Source organism: Lissotriton vulgaris, chromosome 2_1, assembly GCF_964263255.1.
Source record: "Lissotriton vulgaris chromosome 2_1, aLisVul1.2, whole genome shotgun sequence".
NCBI lineage: Eukaryota > Metazoa > Chordata > Amphibia > Caudata > Salamandridae > Lissotriton > Lissotriton vulgaris.
The window spans coordinates 27,818,492-27,845,559 of NC_141687.1; the positions used below are offsets into that span (position 1 = coordinate 27,818,492).

Consider the following 27,068-nt stretch of genomic DNA (forward strand, 5'->3'; position numbering starts at 1 on the left):
GATCCATTTTGCACGGTAAACCCGCTGCCGGCCTCCATGCCACATCAACGCCAAAGAGGGACGCAGTGACCTGCCCGAAGCCGTAAGCGCTGCTCCGACTTGTGCTATGGCCTGCCCTTTTTTGGATTAAAATCTGGTTAAATCCAGCAGCAACATTAACTCGCAGTATTATATCTGACTGTTTGTCTAGTGATAGATCTCACCACATACCTTGGCTAAATGCAGTCAAAAATAGTCTGCAGCAGGTGGAACAAGGATCCTTATTTAGTTCCCCTGATTCAATTGTACCCGCTCACAAGAACAGCATTAAACGGGCATTTATGGAGCTATATACTGAGGAAAGGATGAGATCAGAATCTAGTAAACCAGTGGTCAGTAAATATTTACGCATTTGTGATTTAGATGTTGATAACCCTAATAATTTTATTAGATACTTGACAATGCCGATAGATAGATGGAATCGGAGTCTCTTATTCAGGTTCCGGGAGGGAAGCTTAGTCTATTTGCTTAGCTTTCCTATTGGCTACAATAAAAACTTAGAAGAACTGGATTGCCCCTGTTCTCAAGGTGGACGACAAAACTTACTACACTACTTTTTCTTTTGTGGCCACTACAAATTGTATACCTGTCAATATTTAAGACCAATCTTACGTAAATATAATTTACGAGACTCTATTCCTGCTCTGCAATTTCTGCAAATGCTGCATACTGATGATGTCATTTATTCTGTTAGTTGTTTCATAAAGGCCTGTGTGAAATCGAGGGCAAGTATGGAACACGGATAATGGATAATAGCACTATGCTGGCTTATGAACTTGTGCACCAGCTACCAAATAGTGATCATATTGTACATGTGTAGGAGATACTTCTATAGTGGGTAACTGTGGACATTGATGGATTAATATTCCTTAGTATTACGTACTATGCACTTTGTACATTATATTATGCATTTTAAGTCATCTTGCTGCTTAACCTAATTGGATCATTGGTTTTTAATTTTGTAAGAAGCGTGTTTTTAATGTTTTTCTAATGCACCTTCACTCTGTATGTACTTTTATGGATGTATTAAATCCGAATAAAGATCATTTGAATTGAATTGAAATTGTGCTATGGTCCCCACACCTGCTGCTGTGCCGCATCGACTCCGAAGCCGACATCCCAGAGCCAATCCTCGATGTGGGTGATGGTGAATTAATCGACAGCACAACATCGTGAGGAACTGTGGTTTCTGCACCATTGTGACTTCACCTCCCCGACGCAGTAAGGAACCGAGTCTACACCTCCCCTGGGGCCGTAAGGAACCGACGCTGCGAAGCACCAACAACGCCACACCTCCCTGATGCCATGAGCTGTCTTTGTTCTTTATCGCTTTTCCAAGGCAGTGTTCTTTTGGGGTCTGTTTGACTCCGGACCAGACGCCGTGCACCTCGCGGTTGGCTCCATACTTTGGGATTCCCCCTGTCATGACGTTGTGATAACTCACGTTGCAGTTATTAGTTGCTAGAGATTGATTTTAAGTGAACAATCTATTTTCAAGTCTATTTTTGAGTACAGTATTATGGATTTTTGTCATTTGGTCTTCTGTTAAGTCTATATAAAAATACTTATTTTTATAATATAACCTGTGTGGTGTCCATCTGTAGTGTTGTCACTGTATTACTATGTGTGTTCACAAATGCTTTATACGCTGCCTATGAGATAAGCCTGCCTGTTAGTGCCAAGCTACCAATGGGGTTAGCAGGGTTTGTTTTAGGAGTGTAGACCCTTACCCTGACTAGACGCAAGGGTCCCTATTTGGTCAAAGGTACCTATCACTGCCAACTAGAGATCCTCAAATCCAACAGAGCATCTTGTAGCACGAAGGTCTCTGGAATTCAGAACCAACAAGCCTTGGCAGCGGCAAGTCAATGCGGTGCACAGGGGTTTGGTCCAGGCGATTTATGTGAGGGACACTGGCCTCAAAATCTTAGAGAGGACAGTTTGGGCCTGAGGGATTTGCAGAACAACCACATGTGTTGCTGAGCCTCGGGAAGTCCGTAGGATGACAGGAGCTGCAGACTAGTCAGCTTCATTTCGGTGCCTGCAAATGCGGGGGAGAGACGCCTTCACTCAAAGGGAGATTACTTTGGTTGTCCCTAATGCCCACAGATCTGTTAAAGAACCTGGAAGAAGCAGAGACACAGACGACGAAGGAGATTTGTAGGACAACAATACTAAGAGCAGCAGGAGCCTTCCTTGGTGCAGTCTCAGTTCCAGGGGAAGTCCAGCAAAGTCCAAGTATCCAGATGGTCGAAGAGTGACGTGGTTTCAGTCTTGTGTCTTGTCCCACAATGAATTTGAGGACCCATCCACAGGCAACCCCTTAAATACCATAAGGAAAGGGTTGGAATGACTCCAGGGTCCATCTCAGAGGAGGAGCTGGACTGAGGGGAGAATACTCCCATGTCCTCTGTCCAGTTTTGTGCCCGAGCAGGAGCTTGAGGCTCCTTGAACTGGCTCAAACTGGAGTATGCTAGGAGGTCACCAAATATGCTCTTCAAAACAGTCTGGTGGTATCGGCTGCAGCACGAGCTTGATGTCAGACCCAGAATGGCTGTTACCAGGAGTACAGGGGGTACCCCCAAGGGAGCCCTCCAGTATGTGGGATTATACATCCAAACCTGGAATCTGTGTTGGTATGATTCCAACATGTTTGATACCAAACATTACCGGGCTCGGTGTAGCCACTATTTAGTAAGACATCTCTAATGACTGATATCCACTACATGTATTAAAATGGCTGACTGTACTTTCAAAGCCTGGAGAATATTCTCCAGGGTTTGTATGGTTGTTTTGCTCATGCAGGGGCACCGTCACACTTATTACCAATAACCCTGCCCTCAGGACTGAAGAGCCTGCTATAGGGCTGACTTATAGGTTAAGTGCAGTGACCTCAGATATAAGGAAGCTTATAACTGTTGTGAGAGGTTCAAGCACAACGCACACAGGCTGCAATAGCGAGCTTGTTTTCACAATTTAAATGGACTCCCATGGGTGGCACAAAACATGCTGCAGCCCCTGGGAGACCCCTGGAGTTCCTATGCCCTGGGTAACTTAATCCCATATACTAGGGACTTACAAGGGTATACAAGTAGCCAATTGTGGATATAAAACAGTACTTAACCATGGTCAATTTAGGTAGAAAGCACAGTGACTGGGGTACTGATAGCATGATCCCAGTCAGACTAGGTCAAAAACACACTAACACCAAGCAAATAGTGGTAGTAACCATGAAAGCAGATACTACTTTTCTACAATCAGCCACTGGTCCCACTGTCCAAGGGCATAACACTGCATTCTCTGCTGAGGATTGAACGTTGGGTGATTGAGCTGCAACTCTATCAGTTCAAGGTGGTGTACCGCAAAGGCTACAGAAACCTGGCCTACTTCCTGTCACGACAACCACCACAAGCAGATGACACACTGAGATTCGATAAAGGACAGACCAAGGTATATTTACAAATCGTGTGCTGAAGTGCATGCCAAAAAGCATTAAGCATGCAAGAGATCAGCCCTTTGACAGCTGATGACATAGTACTTGTGAAAGTTATAGCGACGTTGCAGAAGGGGGCCTTGAACATGTTTCTATTGTGGCGTTCTAATCTAGGATCCTGATCGATACTGTGACCTTATGCCCCTATTCGGCTATAAATCCATTTATTCCCTATATTGGCATAACCGTTCAAGTGCAATATTCAGAAACTCATCTCTGGCCTCACACGAACAGAGCCACATTCCAGAATAGCTTTCTCTGCCACTTCCTTTGCAACCAATTAGTGCAATGACAGAGCAGAAGTTACTATCTGAGATTCCTAGATTAACACTCTGAGTTCTTCAACAAGATAAAAACTCAGCAAACCTGGAAATCCCCGCTTGCTGTGTTTTGATTAGTAATAGAACTCCAATGAGCACTGATAGACGATCACTTTCTAGTGACATCTTTATTGACGTCTTATGTCCAGCAAACTTACGTCAAACAAGGCACCTTTCAGGTATAAATATTACCAACGTTGCCTTAAGCAAACGCTGCTGTCTCATTGCTAGCTGTGCTGAAGCTATCAATGCTTCTGTGTTGCTGTCTGCCGTTGTTTCACTGAAGCTGATGCTGCCAGCTATCTCACTGCTGCTGAAGAAGTTGTCATGCTGATGATACCATAGCTGCTATCGCTACTGCTATCGGTGCTAACAAGCGAACGATGGTGTGGTGAACTTAGGAGCTGAACAGCCGTCCCCTGCGAAGAGCCCAGCAGATGCAAGCTGCCCGCGGACGCTGCCCCTCCTCCTCCTCCTCCTCGACGCGCTGAGAAGAGACGCTGTCTTTCTCCTGCAGAGAAATCCAGCTCCGGCGTTTCTAGTCTACCCTTGCGGGTGACTGGGATATCGAGTCCTGAGGGAGATACCAGACCTCCATCAATCTATTCCAGAGGTATGGTGTTGACTAAACCCTTGAGAGAGAATTCCTGAAGCAAACCTTGGCAAAACTAACTTAACTTAAAGCTACTTACTTACTCCCCTCCCAAGTATTAGGCTTAGGTCAGGTACACTGGGGTAGGCGTAGTTAGAAGCACCAGTTGAGTATTTTAGCCTAATGTATATATGAATGTATATATGTTTTATTACTTTTAAACCATTGTATGGCTAAGAAACCATATCAATGCTTTTACAGTGTTATTTCGCAATACTTATCTTACTGTACGTACTTTTTATAATAACAAGTCTTGCAATTGTGGCAATTCATTTCTCTTGTATGAGAAGAAAGACTGTTCTATAAATGTTAACTTTTTATTGACAAACGCCCGTCTCTCTATTCTCTACATATTGTGAAAGTAAACTGCACCAACCTGACTGAGTAAAATAACTGTCTATTGTTTCACACGACCCTAGAGATTGACTCTTGATCTGAGGAGCAAAGTTGTCATGTTGCACGGTTGTTGGAAAACTGAATTCCTTCTTGTCTGTGCCAGGGATCACTTCCTATTTCAGTCAAGAAAGTTTCCAGTGACCTCTGAGCTAGTTGGTAACAAACCCAATTAAGTTTAGCATAGTCAGTAGAGGCCTGGAAGATCCGCACTTCTACGTCGATACTACTGTTTATGTTATTCCAATGCGCAGGGCCTACTGGGAAAATAGGAACTACGCTACTTGGCACCCAAAGTGGGGCAAGGCGATAAACTAACGCAAGACGTTAGAGTAACTCAGTCGTGCATATTTCACACAGACCCCTTTCTCCCGTAAATACTCCAATAGACGTCTGGAGTGGGTGAAAGGTTAAAATCCGCCCGAACTCAGTAGGAAGAGATTCCTATGTAAAGCTCTGGTTTATTCAACTTTGAAGGATACAGTGTTCCAAAATATTGTGCACCTAATCTTTGTCTCCTTGGAGACCTACTCTGCAAAGCCTACATTTATAAATGTCAGACTTAGAAAACGAAACCACTGGGGGCGCAGCAGATGCGACTCAGCAGGGTCCCGACGACACAGACCCGGATGCAATTATCATCCCGGCACATTTAAGAAATTCTATAACGTTAAAACTTATAGAAAACGGACTGACACCACAAGGTGGTACAGTAATTTTCATGATAGATTTCGTGATAGAGGCACACGAATATCGGCAGACAGAGGTATTCTATTCATGGATAAAGTTCCAGCGGCAAACGCTAGAACAAAAGAGTTTCACTATTACAAAATAGAGAAACCTCCGGATGAGTACGCTCCTTTCGAGGAGACTGAAATCCCACTAAAATTCCAAGAGCACCTGCTCTGGTTTAATGGCGCCCTAAAACATAATGATCATATTACCAGGCTCGGTCCACTAGGTAGACCAGGAGCAACGTGACCGGTTCTAGCCAGATCCGGACATTGCAAAAATGTCAAAGGAAGAGCTGTTAGTACAGCTAAAAACATTAATTAAAATACATAGGCAATTAGTGCAATATGTAATGCGGACTGCAACAGTCCAACCAGCTGTTAATGTACCACAGCTGACCCCTCATCAGGGGAACACTAATAAAATTACACCACAGAACATACAGTCATGTCTTGGTAAAACACCTGTAAAACGGGAACAAATTCCTTTCTGGTTAGCCCAAAAAATCACTCAAATCGAGAAACACAGAATCTTGACCATCTGCCTTCCTATGGGAATTGCACCACACGTGGAGGACTGTGACACTTGGGGTACAGTCTTTGCTTCCATTTACACAAAAACACACGGTGTTCCGTCTATGGCGGTAATACCAGAAGTGCTAAAACAGATTCAGAATGAATACGGTCCAGAGCCTGCTTTAAATCTTGGTATGAAATTACTGAAAGACTTCAAGCAGGTCTCGGCTATATTATTAGCCAACATAAAGGGAGAAGCAGCATCTGTGGCGATCCGCCAGAAGTTGAAGGAAACAGATATAACAGATCAGCCAGTTGAGCTTGCAAGAATCATAGAAAAATGCTATGAAGGATTAGGTAGAGACAGCTTGGGTGGGAAACCAGTAAAGCCCCAACTGCTCGAAAATCCTGAATAATTATTTATTAAAAATAATTCAAACACTCCTAAAAAGAGCTGGGATGGAAATAAACAATCCACTCCCAAGGAAAAAGTTTTCCAGTCCAGAGGAAGGTCTCCTCGACGGAGGGAAAGAACTCCGACTCGAGAACACCAGTCTCCCCAGAGGGAGCCCTCTGAGAAAAGATATAACCTTAGAAATAGGGATAATCTGAAAAAACCTGATAGATAGCAAAGTATTGATACACGTCCCTCTCGATCTTTTTCGCAGAAATCGGAAAGAAGAGGACGCTCAGACCCAGGAGAGCACACCAAGTCCAAAGACAAGGAACCTGCTCAGAGTAAAAAATCTCAATTTCCAAAAAAGAAGGTAGCCAGTATTAGAGTAATCAACCATGCCGAGAATACTGAGGACACAGTTGAAAAACGGGGAGTGGGCATTGACAATGTTGGACAGTGCAGCAGAAATCAGTATAGCCCACAAGATCCTGATGAGTCATCTGGAGACAGTGGACACGAATAAATTCATTCAGGTTGAAACTGCCGACACCAGACTTAGCAAACCCCATAAAATATACGAAATAACATTGCGTATAAAGGGTGATAAGACTAGGAAAATAAGAGGTCTATTTTGGGATAAGCTCTCAAAAGGCTATGATATTCTGTTAGCTGAAAAAGATTGGCCCCCGGAGTTTGTCAGGGAGTGCCCTCGTGGCAAAGAAATGATTATGCCTGCCTTCTCGAATCACATTCCGATTCACAAAAAATATACTTATGCAAGGAAATGGGCGGTAGCCCAGGCACCAGCATTATATAAAAATCATGTAGGATGGGATGAGGACTCACCTCCTCACAAAATCCAGTTAAAAAGTGAACCAACTGCCCAACGGCAGTATCCCATTAAGCAAGAAGCTAAAAAACAGGTCAGGGAGATCTTAGATCAACTTGAATACCAGGGGGTGATTGAAACATGCACCTCTCAAATGAACAATCCTTTGTTTCCTGTCTCCAAGTCAGACAATTCATATCGTCTAGTTTTGGACTACAGACATCTTAATGCATGTTGCAAAACATTTGCAGTACAAAACTCGCATAGTGCAGCCCTAATGAATAACATAGTTAGGAAAAAATATAAAACGACATTAGACATATCTAATGGTTTCTTTTGTCAAAACATTGCACCAGAAAGCAGATATTTGACCACTTTCTCAGCATTTGGGTCGCAGAAAAAATTCTGTCGACTCCCACAGGGGTTCAAGAACAGCCCAGGACTATTCTCAGCTAGAGTAACAGAGTTACTACAAATATATGATGATGAGGCATTATCTTACGTAGATGATATTTATCTCACAGACGACGACTTGGATACTCACTTGAAAAGAGTGAACACCATTATACTTGGGTTCGCAGCAGAGGGTTACAAATTCAACTTTAAAAAGTCTCGAATTGCCCATCTGACAGTACTATTCTTAGGGTACGAATTATCAAGTGAAGGAAAAAGCCTAGCGGACAACTTCTTAGAGAAGTGCGCTGTACTCCAAGCTCCAAAAACACTGAAGAATTTACAATCCATACTAGGTTTTCTGAATTTCGGAAGAACTTACATTCTAAATTACGCAGAGAGGGTTAAACCTCTTTACGAACTAATTAAACAAATAAATTGGACTCAAAAACACACAGAAATTTTGAGATCACTGCAAACAGACATGTTAGCAAAAACTAAATTAGATACACGTGACAACACACGCGATCTTGTAATCCGAGTCATCCCAGGAGGATGCGGATTCACGTACCTGACCTCTAATGAGGGAGAAAAGGTACCAATTTCAATTAAATCTCACTTGTACACACAAGTAGAAAAAACATTCAGTCACACAGAAAGAACTGTGAAAGCAGTGCAAATTGCATTAGCAAATGAACGAGAATTAGCACATGGTAAACGGATTAATATCCTCACAGCGGAATCCGCCTTCGAGGCGCTATTCATCCCAGAAAACCTGCCTACAGTGTCACTGGATCCGAAATGGATACAGTGTGTAGATTCTCTAGGAGCGGAAGATGTGAAATACTATTTCGCCCCGCAATTCGAAGAACTGAATGATTTAGAATATGAAGAAGAATATCCTCTGCCAATTGAACTTCTGCCTCTCCCACACTACGCCTGTATAATCTATACAGATAGATTTGTACAGCATTTCAATGTAAAGAGCAAATCCTACGATGCAGCCTGTGCGATTGTTAAAGGTCGTTGGCTGTGCGGTAAATTCAGACCGGAAGTAACAAAAACTGAATCAGTAAGAAACTGTTCGGCTCAGAGAGCTGAAATCAGATCTTTAAAGATGGCGCTCAAAAATGCAGAACGTGAATTCCCGACACTAATCGTGTGCGATTCTCATTTATGCGTCAACTCTTACAATAATAAACTGCAGAGTTGGATTGAAAACGATTACAAAGATGACACAGGTGCCACAATAAAGCATAAATTGCTCTGGAAACTGGTAGCTCTTTTACAGAAAGAACTACAAAAGACTCACGTGATACACGCACAGAGTCTTCAACGTGATGGCGTTCACGTTGCAGGGAATTCATTGGCTAAAACAGCCACAGCGGAAGCAACTAAACCGGCTTCCGTAGCCACAAAAAAGCGTACAGAAAAATACATAGTCGGGGAAACCATGCTGGCAGTAAAAACGACCCTAAAAGGCGACTGTGCAGCACTACCCGTGAACTATCCACTCAGTTATGCATACGTAATCGATGCAAACTCCGTTCCTTTTGCTCGAATCCCTGGAGTGGGGGATAGGGTAATTCCAAACAGGGACCGGAGGGGCTACCTCATACAGGAAGCACATATGGGATTGGGTCTGATACACCAAACAATCAGGGACTCTGAGAGAATTAGAATCAGAGTACTGGTGGCCGGAAATGAGTGAAGGCATTCATGAGTTTGCAAAAAACTGTGAAGACTGCAACAGAGATCGCAGTGGAGAACCGCCAGTGTAGTGTCAGAAGCCCTAATAGAAAGCATTAGGCAATCTATCCGCGCTATCAAAAAAGAGAAACGCCTCCCATTGTACATCGTTAAGGCTAAACACACTTAAATAATGTGGCCTCCAGCGCTCGGCTGACGCTAGAACGGTTATAAAAGATCTGCGAGTCTTTATCGGCACATACGCAATTACCACGTTCCATTCTGGCCAGGGTCCTGCTTTCAGCTCTCAAGCTTATAAGGAGGCCATGGCCAGCATGGGAATTGGGTTGCGGTATTCTTGTCCGTCGCACCCCGAAGGGAATAGTGTGGTTGAAAGAAAAACCGGGACATAAAGCGATCTATAACAGCAAAGGTATTAGGTTCAGGCGCTGGGTGGGTCAAACATTTAATAAGTGTCCAGACCAGTCTTAACAATTTGCCAAGAAAATCTCTAAAAGGTTTCAGCCCATACAAACTATTGTTCGGAATTAGAATGAGAATTCAGGACTTAGACAGTCAGGTATCAGTGGTAAGAGATAAGAAAACAGACATTTACATCAAAGATCGTTTGGCTGTTTTACAGGAACTGAATGAAACAAGAAAATCCTTAAGCAACATAAAGTTAAAGCAACAGCCAGATACCACTGACGAGGCACCACAAGCAACAGCCCCAGCAAGGCCTGTCTGGATTCCAAAGATTGGGGATCTAGTCAGAGAAAAAATCGCGGTGAAGAAGGAATTCGGGCCTTCTTACAGAAAAGCAGTACCTGTCTTGGCAGTCACCGGAACAAGATCAGTAGTACTACCGCCCCTTGCTGGTAAAAAGGAGAACAGAGTTGTGTCTATCGACCTGGTAAAACCACAACCATGTGGCCTATAATCAACAGTAGGCCCAGTGGACTCCCAAGAAACAAGAGAATGCCCAAACTTGCAACAATCCAAGAGGTTCAAACTGAAAGACTAGTCACATTCGATCAACCTGCAGTGCACAGAGAAGGACTATGCAATAATGCCATGGAACTCGTGCCTCTTGAGACACAGATTGAAACAGTTCGTCAAGAAACACCAGTCTACAATAATGTGGCATCAGAAAGTGCTACCGAGAGACAGATTGAAAGAACAATCCCAACAATTGACAGAACTGCCTCTGGTTATTTCATCAACTTCGAGAACTTCTCTGAAGATCAAAATGACCCCGAAGTGATGCCAGAAACAAAAAAGACTTTTAAAGAAAAAGCAACGGAACTCTTTCATCAACTGAAGGAAATGTACCTTATTTCCCCTTGGTTAGAGTTCTGGTTCGGTCTAGGTGTATTTTTCCTCCTGCTTTGGCTCATCATGGTACTTTGTTTGGGAAAATTCATTGAGGGAAAATATAGTACAATGGACACAGCAAGTCAGAACATCAACCTAGTCCTCAAACCACAGAGATCATCCCACGTGAAGAAAAGAGAACTGTCAACAGTAAATGTCACAGCCATTCCAATACCTGGTGGGGTAGTATGGGAGAAAACTGACTATGAGATCTATGGTCCGGTCGAGATCCTGAAGTATCCTCATCAACTGAAGGTTTCCTTAAGTGACTTTGTAAAACCTAGTACATTCTCTGATGATTGGGACTTTAACAGTAATAATGACATGATGTCTGATTTAGTAATGTCAGCTAGATTTACAGAACATGATTATTTACAAGGTTCGTCTAGTTATGAACAGTTATTCTGCTACACACATTATGGCGATCATTGTTTGCATAAATCTGCACAGCCTAGAAATGTTTTTAAGTATAATCAATGGGAACATTGTGCTACACCACCTAAAAGCAGTTCTAAAGCATTCTTTGAGAAATTCAAGTACTTCTCAGGGTTTAACACCAGTGATGCAGAAACGTTTTATTACAAACTGTTAGATAAAACAGGAATGAAAACAATGCTGACAAACACTAAATTAATATATTCAGAAGCATTTTATGAAAAAATGATGACATTTGGTTTTGATTATTGGAAAAATAACATTGAAACTAAAACCATTTGGGGTACAAAAGATTGGCAGGTACAAGGCCTTGAAGCACTATTCAGAACCTGCATGATACCTGAACAAATGATGTTTTTAAATGACACAATTCACCAAACATCCTGTCTTGGTCTAGCTAGGATCAAAGACCTAAACAAACCGTCTATTCCAAAGCCAATACCTGATAATGCAACAACAGATATTGAGATAGACGTATCACAAATTTTACATTTTAAAAGAACACATCCTGATTGGAAAAAGTGGTTAATCTGGCCTACTGACACAAACAACTGTCAAGATAGATTCCTGAACAAAACACAGGGGTTAAAAATGACCAGACAAGACCTTAGATACTCCCAGAGACAACATCCAGGGATAGTAACAACATACAGGGAAACTCTGCCTCGAATGGCTAGGAACATCCACACTGGCTGAAATTAAGCAACACTTGTCTTTACTAAAAGATGGTGCTGATTTGCGCGATTTCATTCTTGGACCACGCAAACAGCGTCAAAAACGTTTCATAGCGGCCAGCATCTATGCTGCGTACAACGAGGCTTGGAAAGTCACACAAATTGAAACAGCTGAAAAAATACGAGAAATTGATCGTATTAATTTGGAAAAATCACTTTCTGTAGTGGACAATGGGTTAATGACTCTGTCCTCCAGAATATATTCGTTGGACAATATTGTATCTTCTGCCTTTGACATAATAGACTGAGACTTGCTAATGTTACAGCATGGCGAATCTCAATAACGTTCTATTGTACAATTAGGCTGGACGCTGCAAAATCTTCGTTCAGGCTATGTGCCTTGGCGTTTAATCAACACAACGTCATTATTTTCCATTTTTAACCTTACTGATAAACAAATCAGTTTGGCACAGAAAGGAGCAGACTATACAATCCTGAGCCTCGAAAAACTTGAGAGATTACCATCTGCGGGCAACTCCTTTCAGCTGGGCTTGATAACAGCTTTCTGTCCCGCAGGAGAACTGCTCCTGTGTTAGGACAGGGACAGTAAGATGGACGAGGACAGGGAGAGTTCATGTCTCAGACATAAGGTATAGTATATGTCTCAAGTATGAGGTATAGTATTTCTTTTGTGCAATAGGTACTGTTTATATATCAAGTAAAGGGCAGAGACTGTTTCGCTTAATGGCTGCAGTTCACGTGTCAAGTAACAGATATTGAACATGTCTCATGTAACCTGTACGATTTGCATTTCTCCTCAGGGCTGCACCTTTCTCTGTATCTTTGGTCTCCCTGGAGATAAGTTGGAGGATGAATGCACGCATGCTCTCCGCAGCGCTTTCAAGATCCATGTCTTTTGCAATGAACAGCTCGAGAAAATCAGGTAACAAGAGACACCCGACTTCTGACCTGTAGACCCAGGGTTTGCACTCGTGTGAATGTAAGGTGTTGTGTACATGCATGATAACGTTACTTGCGCACAAGATGTAAGCATGAAAAGTGAATGTCAGGGGTGCTTATCGTTTGTGACATGATCATATTATTTTTAAAAAATACAGACATGTTTTTGCAGCTTTAAAAAAAATGATTGTGAAGATTTGTCACTGGCAGATTAGAATACACAATGATAACACAAAGTGCAGAACTAGAGAGATCACTTCAAACAAGCTTTTCAGCGTCGTTTATCTCAAGGCTAAGTGAGCAAATTGGTAAATGAATAGAAAGACACCACTGTTCCTTTAAACAGTTTACTATCACATTTCCTAATATAACACTATCTTCATATGCAAATAATGTTATTTCTCCTTACAGTTCTTCGTCTGTTATTTGCATGGTATCCTAAAAAAATGTTCTCTATATTCCTAAAATCTGGCATGAAAACTAATCATAATTTAAAACATCCGATGGTCACCTCTCTTTTTTTTCTTTTAAATTGCGTCTCTTTTTCTCCATCCTTTGCATGTCTATCCTCTTGAGAACAACCTTCTATAATTCCGTGTTTCTCAAAACTTTGGGTCACAAAAGTCCAAGCAATAAATTAAGATGACCATCAATTCTGTATTTATCTTGTCACATTTGCTGCACTCCCAAGACAGAGGTCAAATATCATACTGTCTTCTGTTGTTATTTTTTAATGGGGACTGGTGTTTACCAACTCCTCGCAGTTTGCAGTCAGAGAAAGAAAAATCAAGTGACAATCTTGCGGAGGTCCATAAAGTGCAGGGAGAGGAGTTGGCCTAACGGCTAGAGCGGTCGCTCTCAAATCTGGGGAACTGGATTCGAGTCTCGGCAACGACGCTGAGCATCCTGTGATTCTGGTCAAATCGCTTAATCTCTCCATGCCTAATAACAAAATGAATGTGTCCTCATGTAATGCAACTGGTGCAATGTAAAGCGCTCTGATATCCGATTCGGGTCAAGTTCGCGCTATATAAAACTCCGTACAAAAAAAAAAAAGTGTGAAAGGAAAGCCTTAGGATGTCATTTTTTCGTAACACTCACGATATAAATACCTGTAAATGAACTGTACACATTTGGCAGTTAGAAAAGCAAAAATACATCACTTTTTTTGTATTTCTGAAGTGTGATAAAAACAAAGATTTGAACAGGATCAAGACACTTTGCTCGGTGATTCGGAGTCGAAGCCAGGGTTGACTCTACGTCTCATTTGATTTACGGGAACCAATGCAACATTCCCCGCATTGGACCTGAAGTTTGTGTCTTCAGTGCCACAGGCATCCACCAGATGTGCCAGCCCCATCATGTTTACAACTTTAATGTCTGCTGTCTATGCTTTCCCTCCCTACTATGGTATGTTATGTTATGGAGATTTTTAAAGCACGCAATTACCCGGAGGTGTCCTGGCGCTGGTTACTTACTATGGCGTGTAGATGTGTATGTGTGCGCATCACGTGTTTAGCTAATTTTCATGGACCATTTGGGACTGCTCGTGCCTACCTCCTTGTCCTGGAGCCGGGGCGACTATGACCCAAATGCAGGCATACTATCATGCTCTGCATGACCTTTTTGTGTATATACCTTCCCTGGAGTGCCTTTGGGCCCGAAGAAGATAAAGGGTTTAGACTCGACTCAATGGCTATGGTCATTGCTGCGTCGGTGCACAACCCAGTGCAGCTACCAGTTGTGGCGATGTCAGCAACGCCGCCCTATTGTCAGTTGGCGCCGCAGGTGGGTGAGACGCCACCTCGACGTCGGTCAACGCCGGAGGCGCCGCTTACGGTGTATGATGATACAATGCCACACGATGTCGATCAGCGCCGGGGATGCCACTCATAAACACTGCGGTTCCTGTATCTTCTCCTTTGCATTCCAGAGTCGGATCCGATTCTGTTGCTGTTCCTCCATTATTGCAAGGGGGCTCAGGTGACGCCAGTGACGTCAACCGGTTGGTTGGTCTTCTTCACCCTCTTGTGGAAGGTTCATGGGCTGCATTTGGTGAGTATGGTAGTGTGCAACCCTCTCCAGACTCTGATCGGCTTTCTCTTTCTCAAATGGCGACGGAGGCTACTGCAGCTTTTGCTGGAGTTGTAGAAGAGCTGCTGATGTCTTGGAATCGCAGCTTCCTGTGACTTTGTCATCCGAACCCTTGTTTGATCAGTTTCATCAGGGAGTGACAGGTATGTAACCTTTACTATGGAAAATCTCTGTATGATAATCTTCTGGGAACTTGTTGATTGTGCCATTTCCCATCGGTATCATCCTGCTCTGGATGACCCTTTCTGTCTTTCCCGGCACCCTTCTGCTAACAGGTTTGTCATGCAAGCTGGTATGGCTTTGCCGAATCCAGATGTTTTCTCCTCTACTTCCATCAGGTAGAGAATATAGGTGGTTGGATCTGTGTGGCTGAAAAATCTTTAATTCGGCTATTTCAGCTTTGAGGTCAATAAATACATTTTGTGTGTTAGGCAGGTCTTTTGTATGCTTTAAGGGACTCCTCACCCAGCTGGTTCCCTGCCTTCCTGAAGGGGTCAGGGCTGAACTCTTTCAGCTTGTGCAAGATGGGCGTGAGATGGCAAAGTTTTATATTAAATTGATAATGGACATCACTGATTCTATTGATAGAACCATAGTGTGGACACGCTTGGTTCCGTGAGTCGATATTCCCTGTGAATGTTGGTGAGAGTTTAAAATATATGACCTTTGATGGTGTTTGTTTATTTGACAACCATGCAGAGTCAGCAATTCAACGACTCACAGCTAGTCACTTGTATTATTTTAGGTCTTTTGCTTCTCTTTTTTATAACCACTGTCGTTGCTCTTTAGGTTTAAGGATTTAAATCCAGCATCTGATATTGTTGCACTTTGAGATGTTGAATTGTTAAGCACTACAGCTTTCTTAGTGCAGAAGTGTTTTTTCACTCAGGATGACTATTTAGATCTCCGGATTGTCTTTGGAGCAGCGTAGCTAGTTGTTTCTTTTATATCTGAAAGAGACACGTTAGTGATAGATTCCTTACCTTAGAATATCCCCAGGCGTCAGACTGGATCCCGAATTTTTTTGCATAGCAGTACCCATGCGCGTCGGAAGGTGTCGTCCGCGGCTCCGCATCCGTCGTCGGCGTCGTGGGTTCCGTGATGATGTCGTCGGAGTACTTAGACGCCGCCTCCGCGCGCTAAAGTCAGTTCTTCTTTTTTCCGCGCCAGCAAGCGCAGATCCAGAAAAAGTTGTACCCTAGTCAATTTTTGACTAACTTTTTACGATCCTTTTGATCTACTTTCGAAGTCTCTCGACTCCGACGGTGCCGGTAGGGATGCCCGGGTTTAAGCCCTGCGCCGTCTGCAACCGACTGATGTCATTTACCGACCCCCATCGCCGGTGCCTGCACTTTCTAGGCCCGGACCACGACAACAAGTCCTGCTCCGACTGCCGGGTCCTGACGTCTAAAGCTAGACGGGAGCGGGCCCGTAAGCGACTCAAGCTTTGGCAGTCCGACCGCGCTGCTTGAGGTCCCGGTCCGAAAGGAGGTCGAGGGACCGGTCGCGGGGCCGGAGTCACCATTGTTCTGGGAGTCATCATCGGTCTTTGGGCTCGAAGTCCTCAGGTAAGAGGCCCAAGAAGTCGAAGAGGCATCATTGCTCTTCTGATTCTATGGCAGGACCGGAGGCTTCTGATTATGCTTTCTCATTTCTTTACTGCAACAACAGCAGCCAATGAAAATGAAAGTACACAAGTAAAAAATAACATTTCTCATGAGGCTTTGAACCACGCCTCTCTTACAACAACCAATCACAATGGTATCATGTCTATAAATCCTGAAGACACTACTCCGGCCTCCTCTTTCTTTGCTGCTCCGCAGCCCAGATAAGTGCTCTTTCCTTTCATGTTTGCCCTATCACTTCTGACTTATGCCTTTTGCATTGTTTGATGCCATTGATTATTGTTATTTATTGCTCGTGTATATTTGCATGATTTGATTGATCGCTTCACGCTCTCTGTTGGCACTGTTTAATGGTACATTGTCCGTATTACTCTTAGATTGGGACCGGAGCTTCGCTCCGTTCCCCGTTCCCCTTGGTGGCGCGTGTTGCACACTTAGGCCCGTCCCTTCCCCGACTTCCATTCATCGCTGCCCGCGGCGCACGCTTCGGCTAGCCGCATTAGTGAGGGGTTTAGCCCCCCCCTCGGGGATGAGCGTACGTCGGAGCCGTTGAGGCCTTACGTACGTCTCGGGGAGCCCACGCACGCCGTGTTGGCACGCGCAGTTCTCGAAGGTGCCAGAACGACGCTCTGCCCCCGGCTGAAGTGGGGATCGACCCAGCTTGGGCCAGGAGCCGTGGGCGATTTCCGTGCTTTTGGCAGCTTACATTCGTTCAAGCGACGGTGCCTACCTGCTTGATCTTGTCCTTCCAGAAGATTCAGAGACCTTTTCATTTTTTCCTCCGATAGTCCTAGAGTGGGACTGTACCTTGCTCTTGTCTTTTCCTAGTATTTCCGGCTCCTGCGCCTGGCACCCCCCATCATCGACGCCCCTGCTTGGGCTGGTTTTTTGCTTCCCGCTGGGGATTAGAGTTGGAATTTCGGATTCCTGGTTGCGATGGCAGACGCTGAGTACTGCGAAGAGGAGGATGCTGCGTATGGTTTTCAAGGCCAACAAGAATTCTATGAAGGGGACTCCATGGAGGATATCATAGACAAGAAACTTGATGCCAAGTTAGATAAAGCCCTTTCCTCGGCCCTCTCCCCTTTGGCCAAGAAGTTGGACTTGCTAGTCCCGGATAAGCCGGTGCCCGCTCCGGGCAAAGATCCACTTCAACCCCCTCCCCTTAAGAAGGCGGCTCTGGACCTTTCCTGGCCTCATGCCCAGTCGTATGAAAAACTTTACAAGTCTCAGGAGTCCCGGTCCGAGGACAAGCCTGTTACCTCTCCCCCCAATTCCCCCCTGGTTATCACCACTGCGGATACCGGCACCGATACCGATTCCTCGGATGCCGCTCCACGCAAACGCACTAAAAAGCGCAAGCACACTTCACCGGTCATCCCCACCCCCTTTTCATTCGATCCAACGGACATTGTCCACCCAGATCGTCCGACTGGGTTCCCCCTCCTGCTGTGGGGCCTATCTGGAGACTCATCTCCGCAAGGGATTCGACAAAGAGGTGCGTTCCCGCCTAAAATCTGAATGCCCACGCCCTGATTTACCCCACAAAGTGGCTATCACGCCAGAGATAGACCCTTCCATGACCACTTTTCTTAAGAAGTATAAGAAAGAGCCGAAGAAAGGGATTGATCGCACGCTCAGAACGTGCCAAGATAAGGTCCTCGACCTTTCGGGCCCGTTGGCCAAGATCCTGGAGTTGGCCCTGCAGGCGCAGGAGACTGGTGCCGCCATACATCCGGAGGTTCTGGCGGGTTGGGCTCAGAGGGCCATTTGTATGCTTGGGAACGGGAATTGCGCCCTGGCCTCTGAACGACGGAAATCCGTCCTCCTCCAAATCGACCCCCAACTGGTGGAATTGGCTTCCTCGGAACCGGGTCCTTTGGCGGAAGGACAATTGTTTGGGGACAATTTTGTTAAAGATATTGCCAAGTTTGTGAACACTTTTGCTTCCTTGGGCAAATCTCAGGCCTCGCTGACACGTGTTCTGCAGGTCTCTGGTAGGGCCGGGCGTGGCAGAGGACGCTCGACCGGCCGCTACTCAAATCCCAGTCCTCACAGAGGCTACGTCCCTAGACTGGGAAGAGGGTACACTCAAGAACCGGATCAAGCCGGATTTTACCCGTCCCGATCACGCAGCTTCAGGGACCGCTATAACAAAGGAATCAATCGAGGCTACAAGAACTTCGATAACCAATCGTCCGGTAAGTGTCTCTCTTCCTTTACTTCCGTTAGGGGGAAGATTACGCCATTTTGTCAAGAATTGGGCAGTTCTCACTTCAGATGTGTGGGTCCTCCGGACCGTCCAGGGTTACGAGATAGAGATGGTGTCTTGCCCCATTCAGCCCCCCCCGTCCTCTCCTTTTTTCCCATCTCGAACAGAGTTTTATAGACTCAGAACTGGACGAGCTTTTGGCAAAACGGGCCATTGCTGTGGGACCCTTCCTCCCGGGAGGCTTCTGCAGCAACGTCTTTCTTGTTCAAAAGAAAGGAGGCGGTCAGCGCCTCGTGCTGAATCTGAGGGATTTCAACCCCTTTGTCACGTATCGCCATTTCAAGATGGAGGGCATCCATCTTATGCGAGACCTTCTCTTAGAAAACGACTGGATGGTCAGACTGGACCTGAAAGATGCTTACTTGACGGTCCCTGTCTGCCCATCATATCAAAAGTTTTTGCAGTTCGCCTGGAAAGGGCGTTGGTTTTGTTACGAGGTACTTCCTTTCGGCCTGTCCTCGGCCCCTTCGGTGTTCATCAAACTGCTCAAGCCGGTGGTCTCCCGCCTCCGGGAGATGGGAGTTCGGCTGATTGTCTACCTAGACGATATGCTGATCCTGGCCCAGGACCGGTCCCTCCTTCTCACGCATTTGGAGTGGACGACGTCCTTATTGCAGAATCTGGGATTCGTGATCAACACCAAGAAATCGGTGCTGATACCGAATCAGCAGATGGAATTCCTGGGCTTCCTGATAGACTCGGTCTCGGCCCAGCTTCTCCTTCCCCTTTCAAAGATCAGGTCGATCAAAAGAGAGATTACAGCTACCCTGGCCAAAGAGAAGTTTTCTTTGAGGGTTCTGGCACGAATTGTGGGCCTTCTGGCCTCGTCGATTCAGGCCATTTTTCCCGGCCCTTTGCATTACAGAGCTCTGCAGAGGCTCAAGATCTTTTACCTGCAAAGAAACTTTCACTACGATTATTTGATCCCTCTCTCCCCCGAGTCCAGGGAGGAGCTTCAGTGGTGGCTGGACCACATGTCAGCCTGGAACGGCCGAGCTATTTTCGGCGCGGTCCCGGATGTGGTGGTGGAATCCGACGCCAGCCAGTGGGGCTTGGGCGCTCGCTGCGGCGAGTTTGCCACAGGAGGACGTTGGTCTGCAGACGAACTATCACTTCACATCAATTGTCTAGAGCTTCTGGCAGGGTCCTTTGCCATCAGATCTATCTCACCGCTGAAGAGCAACTGTTGTATTCTCCTTCGGATGGACAATGTCTCCGCGGTGCGATACATCAATCGATTGGGCGGGACGAGGTCCCTGATGTTGGTGCACATTGCGAAGGAATTCTGGCACTTCTGCCTGGATCGCAAGATCTCTGTGGTGGCGGAATACCTTCCCGGGAAACTCAATCAGGTAGCGGATTGGCATTCCTGTTTTCTCCGGGACTCCAGCGATTGGAGGCTCCATCCATCGCTGTTTTCCCGGATCATGTCGCTACGAGGCTCATGTCGGATAGTCCTGTTTGCCTCGCACCTCAATGCCCATCTTCCCCTGTTTTACAGTTGGAGACCGGACCCAATGGCACTGGGGACGGACGCGTTCCTTCACCATTGGGGACAACAAAGGAATTATGCGTTTCCACCGTTTGCACTGATCCCGAGAGTAGCGGCGTTGCTGCGCCGACAGGAGGCGACGGTGGTGTTGGTGACGCCTTATTGGTCGACTCAGTCGTGGTTTCCCACACTGTTGGAATTGTCAATAGACCTCCCCTTCCGACTCCCAGTCTTCCCAACGCTTCTGCAGGACCCAGTGGGAGTGTGCCATCCCCTGGTCCTGCAGAACCAGCTGTCATTGATGGTATGGACGCTCTCCGGAGACATGAACGCCTTGCAGGCCTTTCACGAGAGGCTTCCAGCTTTATGCAGCAGGCGTGGGCTCCTTCCACCGGAAAACGATACTCTGCTTCTTGGAAGAAGTGGGTGGGTTGGTGCCTTTCAAAACAGGTGGATCCCGTGGGATCAAATATAACAGAGGTACTGAATTTTTTGTCAGAGTGCGCGACTTCTGGCCTGGCTTACAGGTCGGTTAACAACTTCAGGTCTGCTATTTCTGCTGGTCACGACCACATAGATGGTAAACCTGTGGGGATGCATCCCTTGGTGTGTAAGTTGCTTAAAGGTGTGAGTGTGGCCAACCCTCCTCGGCCCAGGTATTCCACCATGTGGGATGTTACTAAGGTTCTGAATTTGTTGGAATCCTGGCCCGATAATGGTGATTTGTCGCTGAAACAGCTTTCTGCCAAGCTTACTATGTTGTTGTGCCTCATTTCATGTCGGAGGGTTTCGGATGTCAGAGCTTTGGATTTAGCTGTGAGGATGTTTTCACCCCAAGGTGTATCCTTTGTCATACTAGACGTACTAAGACCATGTCCCGTTCAGTTGATTATCCAGCCTTTCCTCATAACGGCAAGCTGTGTGTTCTTCAATGTCTTAAATGTTATGAGGAGCGTACTAGTGTACACAGGTCAGATCCCCTGGGGCAGTTATTGATCTCTATTCAAAAACCGTTCAAGCCAGTCGCTGCTGCTACTTTAGCCAGATGGGTTAGGTGGATCATGTCGGAAGCCGGCATTGATATTTCTGCTTATGGGGCACACTCTGCGAGGGGTGCGATGGCTTCTATGGCTTACTTACTGGGTTCCCGCTTGGAGGACATTCTGAAGGCAGCTGACTGGTCCTCAGATTCAATGTTTAAAGTGTTTTATTACAAACCGATTTCTCATGTTTCTGATGCTGTGATTGACGAGCTTTAATGTGAGCTTTGAACCAGCATAATCAGAAGCCTCCGGTCCTGCCATAGAATACAAAATTTTCTAGCTATCGCAACAAGAATTTTTGATTCTATTAATGACACGGAGGCGAGGATTATCCCACCCGTTGGGACTGTTATGCAACTGTTGTTATTTACGTGGTTTCTATCTAACAGTTTTGCCCACCCTTACAACGATCTAGGTTGTGGTGGAAAGTTTTCTCAAACTTCCTTTTTCTGTTCTAGGGAACGACTCCAACAAGAGTTGAAGACCGCCTGTGGTTTTGGCTGCCACTCCTTCCGGATGGAGGATTTGCTTTGCTGTTCAGATTTTCTCCGTTGAGACTTCTGGTGGATCTGTTTTTTCCGTTGCAGAAATAAACTTTTCAATGTGATGAGACTGTTACTGACTGTTCGCGCAAAGAAAGAGGAGGCCGGAGTAGTGTCTCCAGGATTTATAGACATGATACCATTGTGATTGGTTGTTGTAAGAGAGGGGTGGTTCAAAGCCTCATGAGAAATGTTATTTTTTACTTGTGTACTTTCATTTTCATTGGCTGCTGTTGTTGCAGTAAAGAAATGAGAAAGCATAATCCTCGCCTCCGTGTCCTTAATAGAATCAAAAATTCTTGTCGTGATAGCTAGAACATTTTGAACTCCCCCCGATGCTCGCGCGATGCGGCCGGGGGTTCGGGTGACACCGCCCACGCGGCACTGCCGGAGCCGCGGGCGTCACGGCCTGCTCCATACCCGCCGGTCCCTGGGCAGCACGCGACGCCGAAGGAGATCGAGGCCTTCCAGCAGGCCGGCTGCTTCAGCTCCGGTGCCATCGGGTGCTTCGGCCCCGGCACCATCGGCGACTTCGGTCCCGACGCCGCAGGGCCCCACTGGATCCGGCTCCTGATCCGGGTCGCCGCCGGTCGACCTCACGACCTCGCCGTTGCCTGCCGCAAGGGTGTCACCACCGGCGCTGTCCCAGGACGACGCCAGCCCTGGTCCTACTCTCGATTCGGGTCCGGCGTCGGAGCGGCGCCACTCGGAGCCGCTCTCAACGCCGTTTGGAGATTCCTTTGAGCCTCAGTACCAGGCAATTTGTGATGAGGGGGATTGGGAGGGGTCTGAGGACCCTCTGGCACGTGAGTGTCAGTCTTCTGTGGACTGGACAGGAGAGCTTGGGGAGGCAAGTGGTCTGGACACTTCGCCCGGCACTGGTTTTGTCTCCCCTCCTACCGTGGCTATGGAGGAGGGGGATGCTTATAGTGTGGTCCTGATGAGTGCAGCCAAGGCCTTGGGCCTTGAGCTCCCCGTCGTGGCCATGAGGACTAACCTCCTCACTGAGGTCCTTAAACCGCAGTCAAGCTCGGCCGAGCCTCTGCTGCCCTTTAATGAGGCCTTATCAGACGTTCTTCTGGGCACTTGGTCCAAGCCCGCTACGGGTCAGCCTGTGGATAGGAACGTGGCCAGGCGCCATCGCCCGGCTCCGGGCGACCCTTGCTTTCAGTCTACCCACCCCACCCCGAGAGTCTGGTTATCCAGGCCTCTAATTCCCAAACTGCATTCCCGGAGGCTCCCCCCGATCGGGAATCCAAGAGGTACGAGCAATACGGGAAGAAAGTTTTCTCCTCCCTGAGTCTCGGATTGCGGTCAGTCAACACTGCGTGGCTCTTGGGATACGGTCGTGGGCGTGCTGCCAGAATGCCCGGTGGAGGTCCGGGCTAAACTCGGCCAAGCCCTTGTGGAGGGCCGAGATGCGGCGCGTTATTCCATCCGGAGAGGGCTGGACACTACTGACTCACTAGGCAGAGCGATGGCAACAACGGTGGCAATTCGTCGCTACGCCTGGTTGAGGTCCGCCAACTTCTGTGCTGATGTCCAGAACACACTTATGGACATGCCGTTCGATGGCCGTCGCCTCTTTGGCGACATGGCAGACCATGCGCTTAAGCGCTTTAAGGACTCCAGGGCTACGGCCAAGTCCTTGGGCCTCTCGGCCCCGCTCCAGCGAACGGCTGCCTTTCGCTCCTTTCATGGCCAAGGAAGGGGCGCTCCCACACGTCCAGCCAGCCACGGCCCGCAGACTAACATCCAGCGCAGTGGCGGACGTGGGAACCGCCATTGAGGGGGTCGGGGACAACGGCGAGGCCAGTCCACACCTACCCCTGCAGCATCCGCCTCAAAACCCTCCTAGTCCAAGCTTACAGGCCCATGTGATGCCAGTGGGGAGCAGGGTTCGCCATCACCACCACCACTGGCGCACTGTCACATCGGACAGGTGGGTGCTGCAAATCGTCCGAAGGGGTTACTTCCTCCCCATCGAGACGTCCCCTCCAACCATGCCACGGCAGTATCACCGCGTGTAGGGGGATAACTTGACACTTCTACAGGAGAAAGTTACGGCCCTCTTGGCCAAAGGGGCCATTGAGCGCGTTCCTGGGCCAGAAGTAGGATGTGGTTGTTACTCCCACCATTTTCTGGTACCCAAGAAGGGCAAAGGGGGGCTACGCCCTATCTTGGACCTACGGAACGTCAACGGCTTCCTCCGGAAGGAGAAGTTCAAGATGCTGACATTGGCTCAGGTCTTAGCTGCCCTAGACCCTGGAGACTGGATGGTAGCGTTGGACTTTCAAGATGCTTATTTTGACATCCCCGTCCTGCCCGCCCACCGGCGTTACCTGCGGTTCACGGTAGGCCACGAGCACTTTCAGTTTACCGTGATACCCTTCGGCCTTACCAGCGCCCCACGGGTGTTCACGAAAGTGATGGCGGTGGTCGCAGCTCATCTGCGCAGGTTAGGGGTTTCAGTCTGCCCCTACCTCGACAACTGGTTGTTGAAGGCGGGCTCGCCCCAGACAGTCGTCAGCCACCTCCAGACTACGGTCGACCTCCTGCACCTGCTGGGGTTCTCCATCAGTGTGCCGAAGTCACACCTGTGTCCCTCTCAGCAGCTCCTCTTCATCGGAGCAGTTATAGACTCAGTGCAGTTTCGGGTTTATCCTCCCGAACAGCGGGTTCGGGATATTCAGGCTCTGATTCCGATCTTTCAGCCGTTATCCCGAGTCTCGGTCAGGGTGACGCTGCGGCTCCTGGGGCTGATGGCCTCCTTCATCCTTCTGGTGCATCACACCAGGTGGCGGATGCGGGCTCTGCAGTTAGACCTGAGGTTTCAGTGGGCCCAGCATCAGGGCAACTTGTCCGACCATGTCCTGATCTCGGAGGGCACTGCCAGACAGTTGCAGTGGTGGCTCACGGACCGCGATTGGGTCAGCGGCAGATCCCTCTCCATACCCCAACCGGAGCACGTTGTTGTGACGGACGCGCCCCCCCAGGGCTGGGGGGGCCACATGGGAGAGACAGAGATCAGAGGCCTCTGGTGTCTGGCTCCACATCAACCTTCTGGAGCTGTGGGCTATCTGGCTTGCGCTGAAGGCATTCCTCCCCTCTATCCGGGGGAGTGTAGTGCAGGTGTTCACGGACAACACCACCGCCATGTGGTACTGTAACAAACAGGGCAGGGTGGGGTCGTGGACCCTATGCCAGGAGGCTCTCCGCCTCTGGCAGTGGCTGGAACATCAGGGCGTGATCCTGGTGGTTCAACACCTAGCAGGTTCCCTGAACGCCAGGGCGGACGAACTGAGCCGTCGGTGCATGATGGATCACAAGTGGCGCTGGAACTCGGACGTGGAGTAAGACCTCTTTCAGCAGTGGGGAGAGCCTTGGTTAGATCTATTCACCACAGAAGAGAACGTGCAATGTCATCAGTTCTGCGCTTTGGAATTACCAAGGCAGCACTAGCTCGTAGACGCTTTTTGTCGAGAGTGGAGTAGCTGTCTGTTGTACGCCTTTCCGCCTATACCACTTCTGCCCAGAGTGCTGAAGAAGATCAGGCGTGACCGGGATCAGGTTATCCTTGTGGCTCCGGACTGGGCATGAAGATATTGGTATCCAGAGCTACTCAGCATGTCTGTCGATCCCCCAATTCGACTGCCTCTTCAGTAGGAACTTCTGTTGCAGCACCAGGGGACGGTCCTCCACCCAAACCTGTCCAGCCTCCCCTCCATGCTTGAAGATTGAGCAGCGATAGTTGAGGCCATTTGATTTGCCTCCTGAAGTTTGTAATGTGATTCTGGCAGCCAGGCGTCCCTCCACAAAGTCGGTATTCGCCTGCAGGTGGAACAGATTTGTGGCATGGTGCACAGCAAAGGCTGTGGATCCACTCTCTGCCCCCTTTCTGAGGTTCTCCTCTTCCTTCTTTCTCTTGCCCAGCAGGGATCTGCTCTGTGCACTATCAAGGGCTACCTTTCTGCCCTTTCTGCCTTCTTAAGGCTACCTGATCAGCTTTTTTTGTTCAAGTCCCCGATTGTTAACAGATTCTTAAAAGGCATCACTCATATGTTCCCTCCTGTTCCTTTCGTGATGCCCCATTGGGACTTGAACCTGGTTCTAATTTACCTGATGTGCGCTCCCTTTGAGTCGCTTCATAACTGTCCTCTCCGTCTTCTTACACTTAAGACTGCTTTCCTGGTTGCCATCACCTCTGCCAGGAGAGTGAGTGAGCTCCAGGCTCTTTCTTCTAAACCTCCTTTCCTTTCTGTCCATCCGGACAAGGTTGTGTTGCGGAGAAGACCCTCTTTCCTGCCCAAGGTAATCACAGCCTTCCACAAGTGGAGAAGTGTGGCTCAATGGTTAGAGCGGCAGACCTTAATGCAGAGCGTTGGCCAGGAACCAGGGTTCGATTCCTGCCTCGGCGGGATCTGGCTTAAATTCCTCTGACCGGATATTCTCGCCTCACTGCCGATCTAAGCATGGGCCCCACGCTGCAACTCTGGGCAATAGCTTGCTTAGTCTCCACAACAGCCCCAGATACACAAGGGATGCCTGGTTTCACCATGGGATGCCCAGGAGTGGACACCTCACAAGGAAAAGCCAGGAGGGGTTCCCTTGTGGTAGGAGTACAAGCCCCGGGATGCTTACGGGTTACTGTTCGCGCTATACAAATACAACACATTTACATTTAACACATTTACATTTACACATTTACATTTACATTTACACATTTACATTTACATTTACATCGGGCAATCCATCACCTTGCCCACCTTCTTTCCGCCTCCGCATCCCTCAAAGGAGGAAGCGCGGCTCCACTGCCTGGACCCAAAACGTGCGCTCTCGTTTTATCTGGATCGCACACGCCAGTTCCGGGTGGATGACCAACTCTTTGTTGGTTACGTGGGCGCTAAGAAAGGACGGGCGGTGCACAAGTGGACCATCTCTCGGTGGCTCGTGTTGTGCAGCCAGGCGTGCTACTCTTTGGCTAAAATGGAGCCTCCTGTTGGGCTGAGGGCCCATTCCACTCGGCCCACGGCGACGACTACTGCCCTGGGCCGAGGAGTCCCCTTGCAGGACATTTGTCAGGCAGCTACGTGGGCCTCGCTGCA

At 47.5% G+C, this 27,068-nt stretch overlaps 1 protein-coding gene across 1 annotated transcript in view; it reads left to right on the forward strand.

The window, feature by feature from the left end:
• Nucleotides 1-27,068, forward strand: part of LOC147729493 (uncharacterized) — a 2,015,126-nt gene that overhangs the window by 850,288 nt on the left and 1,137,770 nt on the right. The window contains 1 exon segment of the mRNA XM_086954003.1: nt 12,757-12,878. Within this exon segment, the coding sequence (XP_086810129.1) occupies nt 12,757-12,878 (122 nt within the window).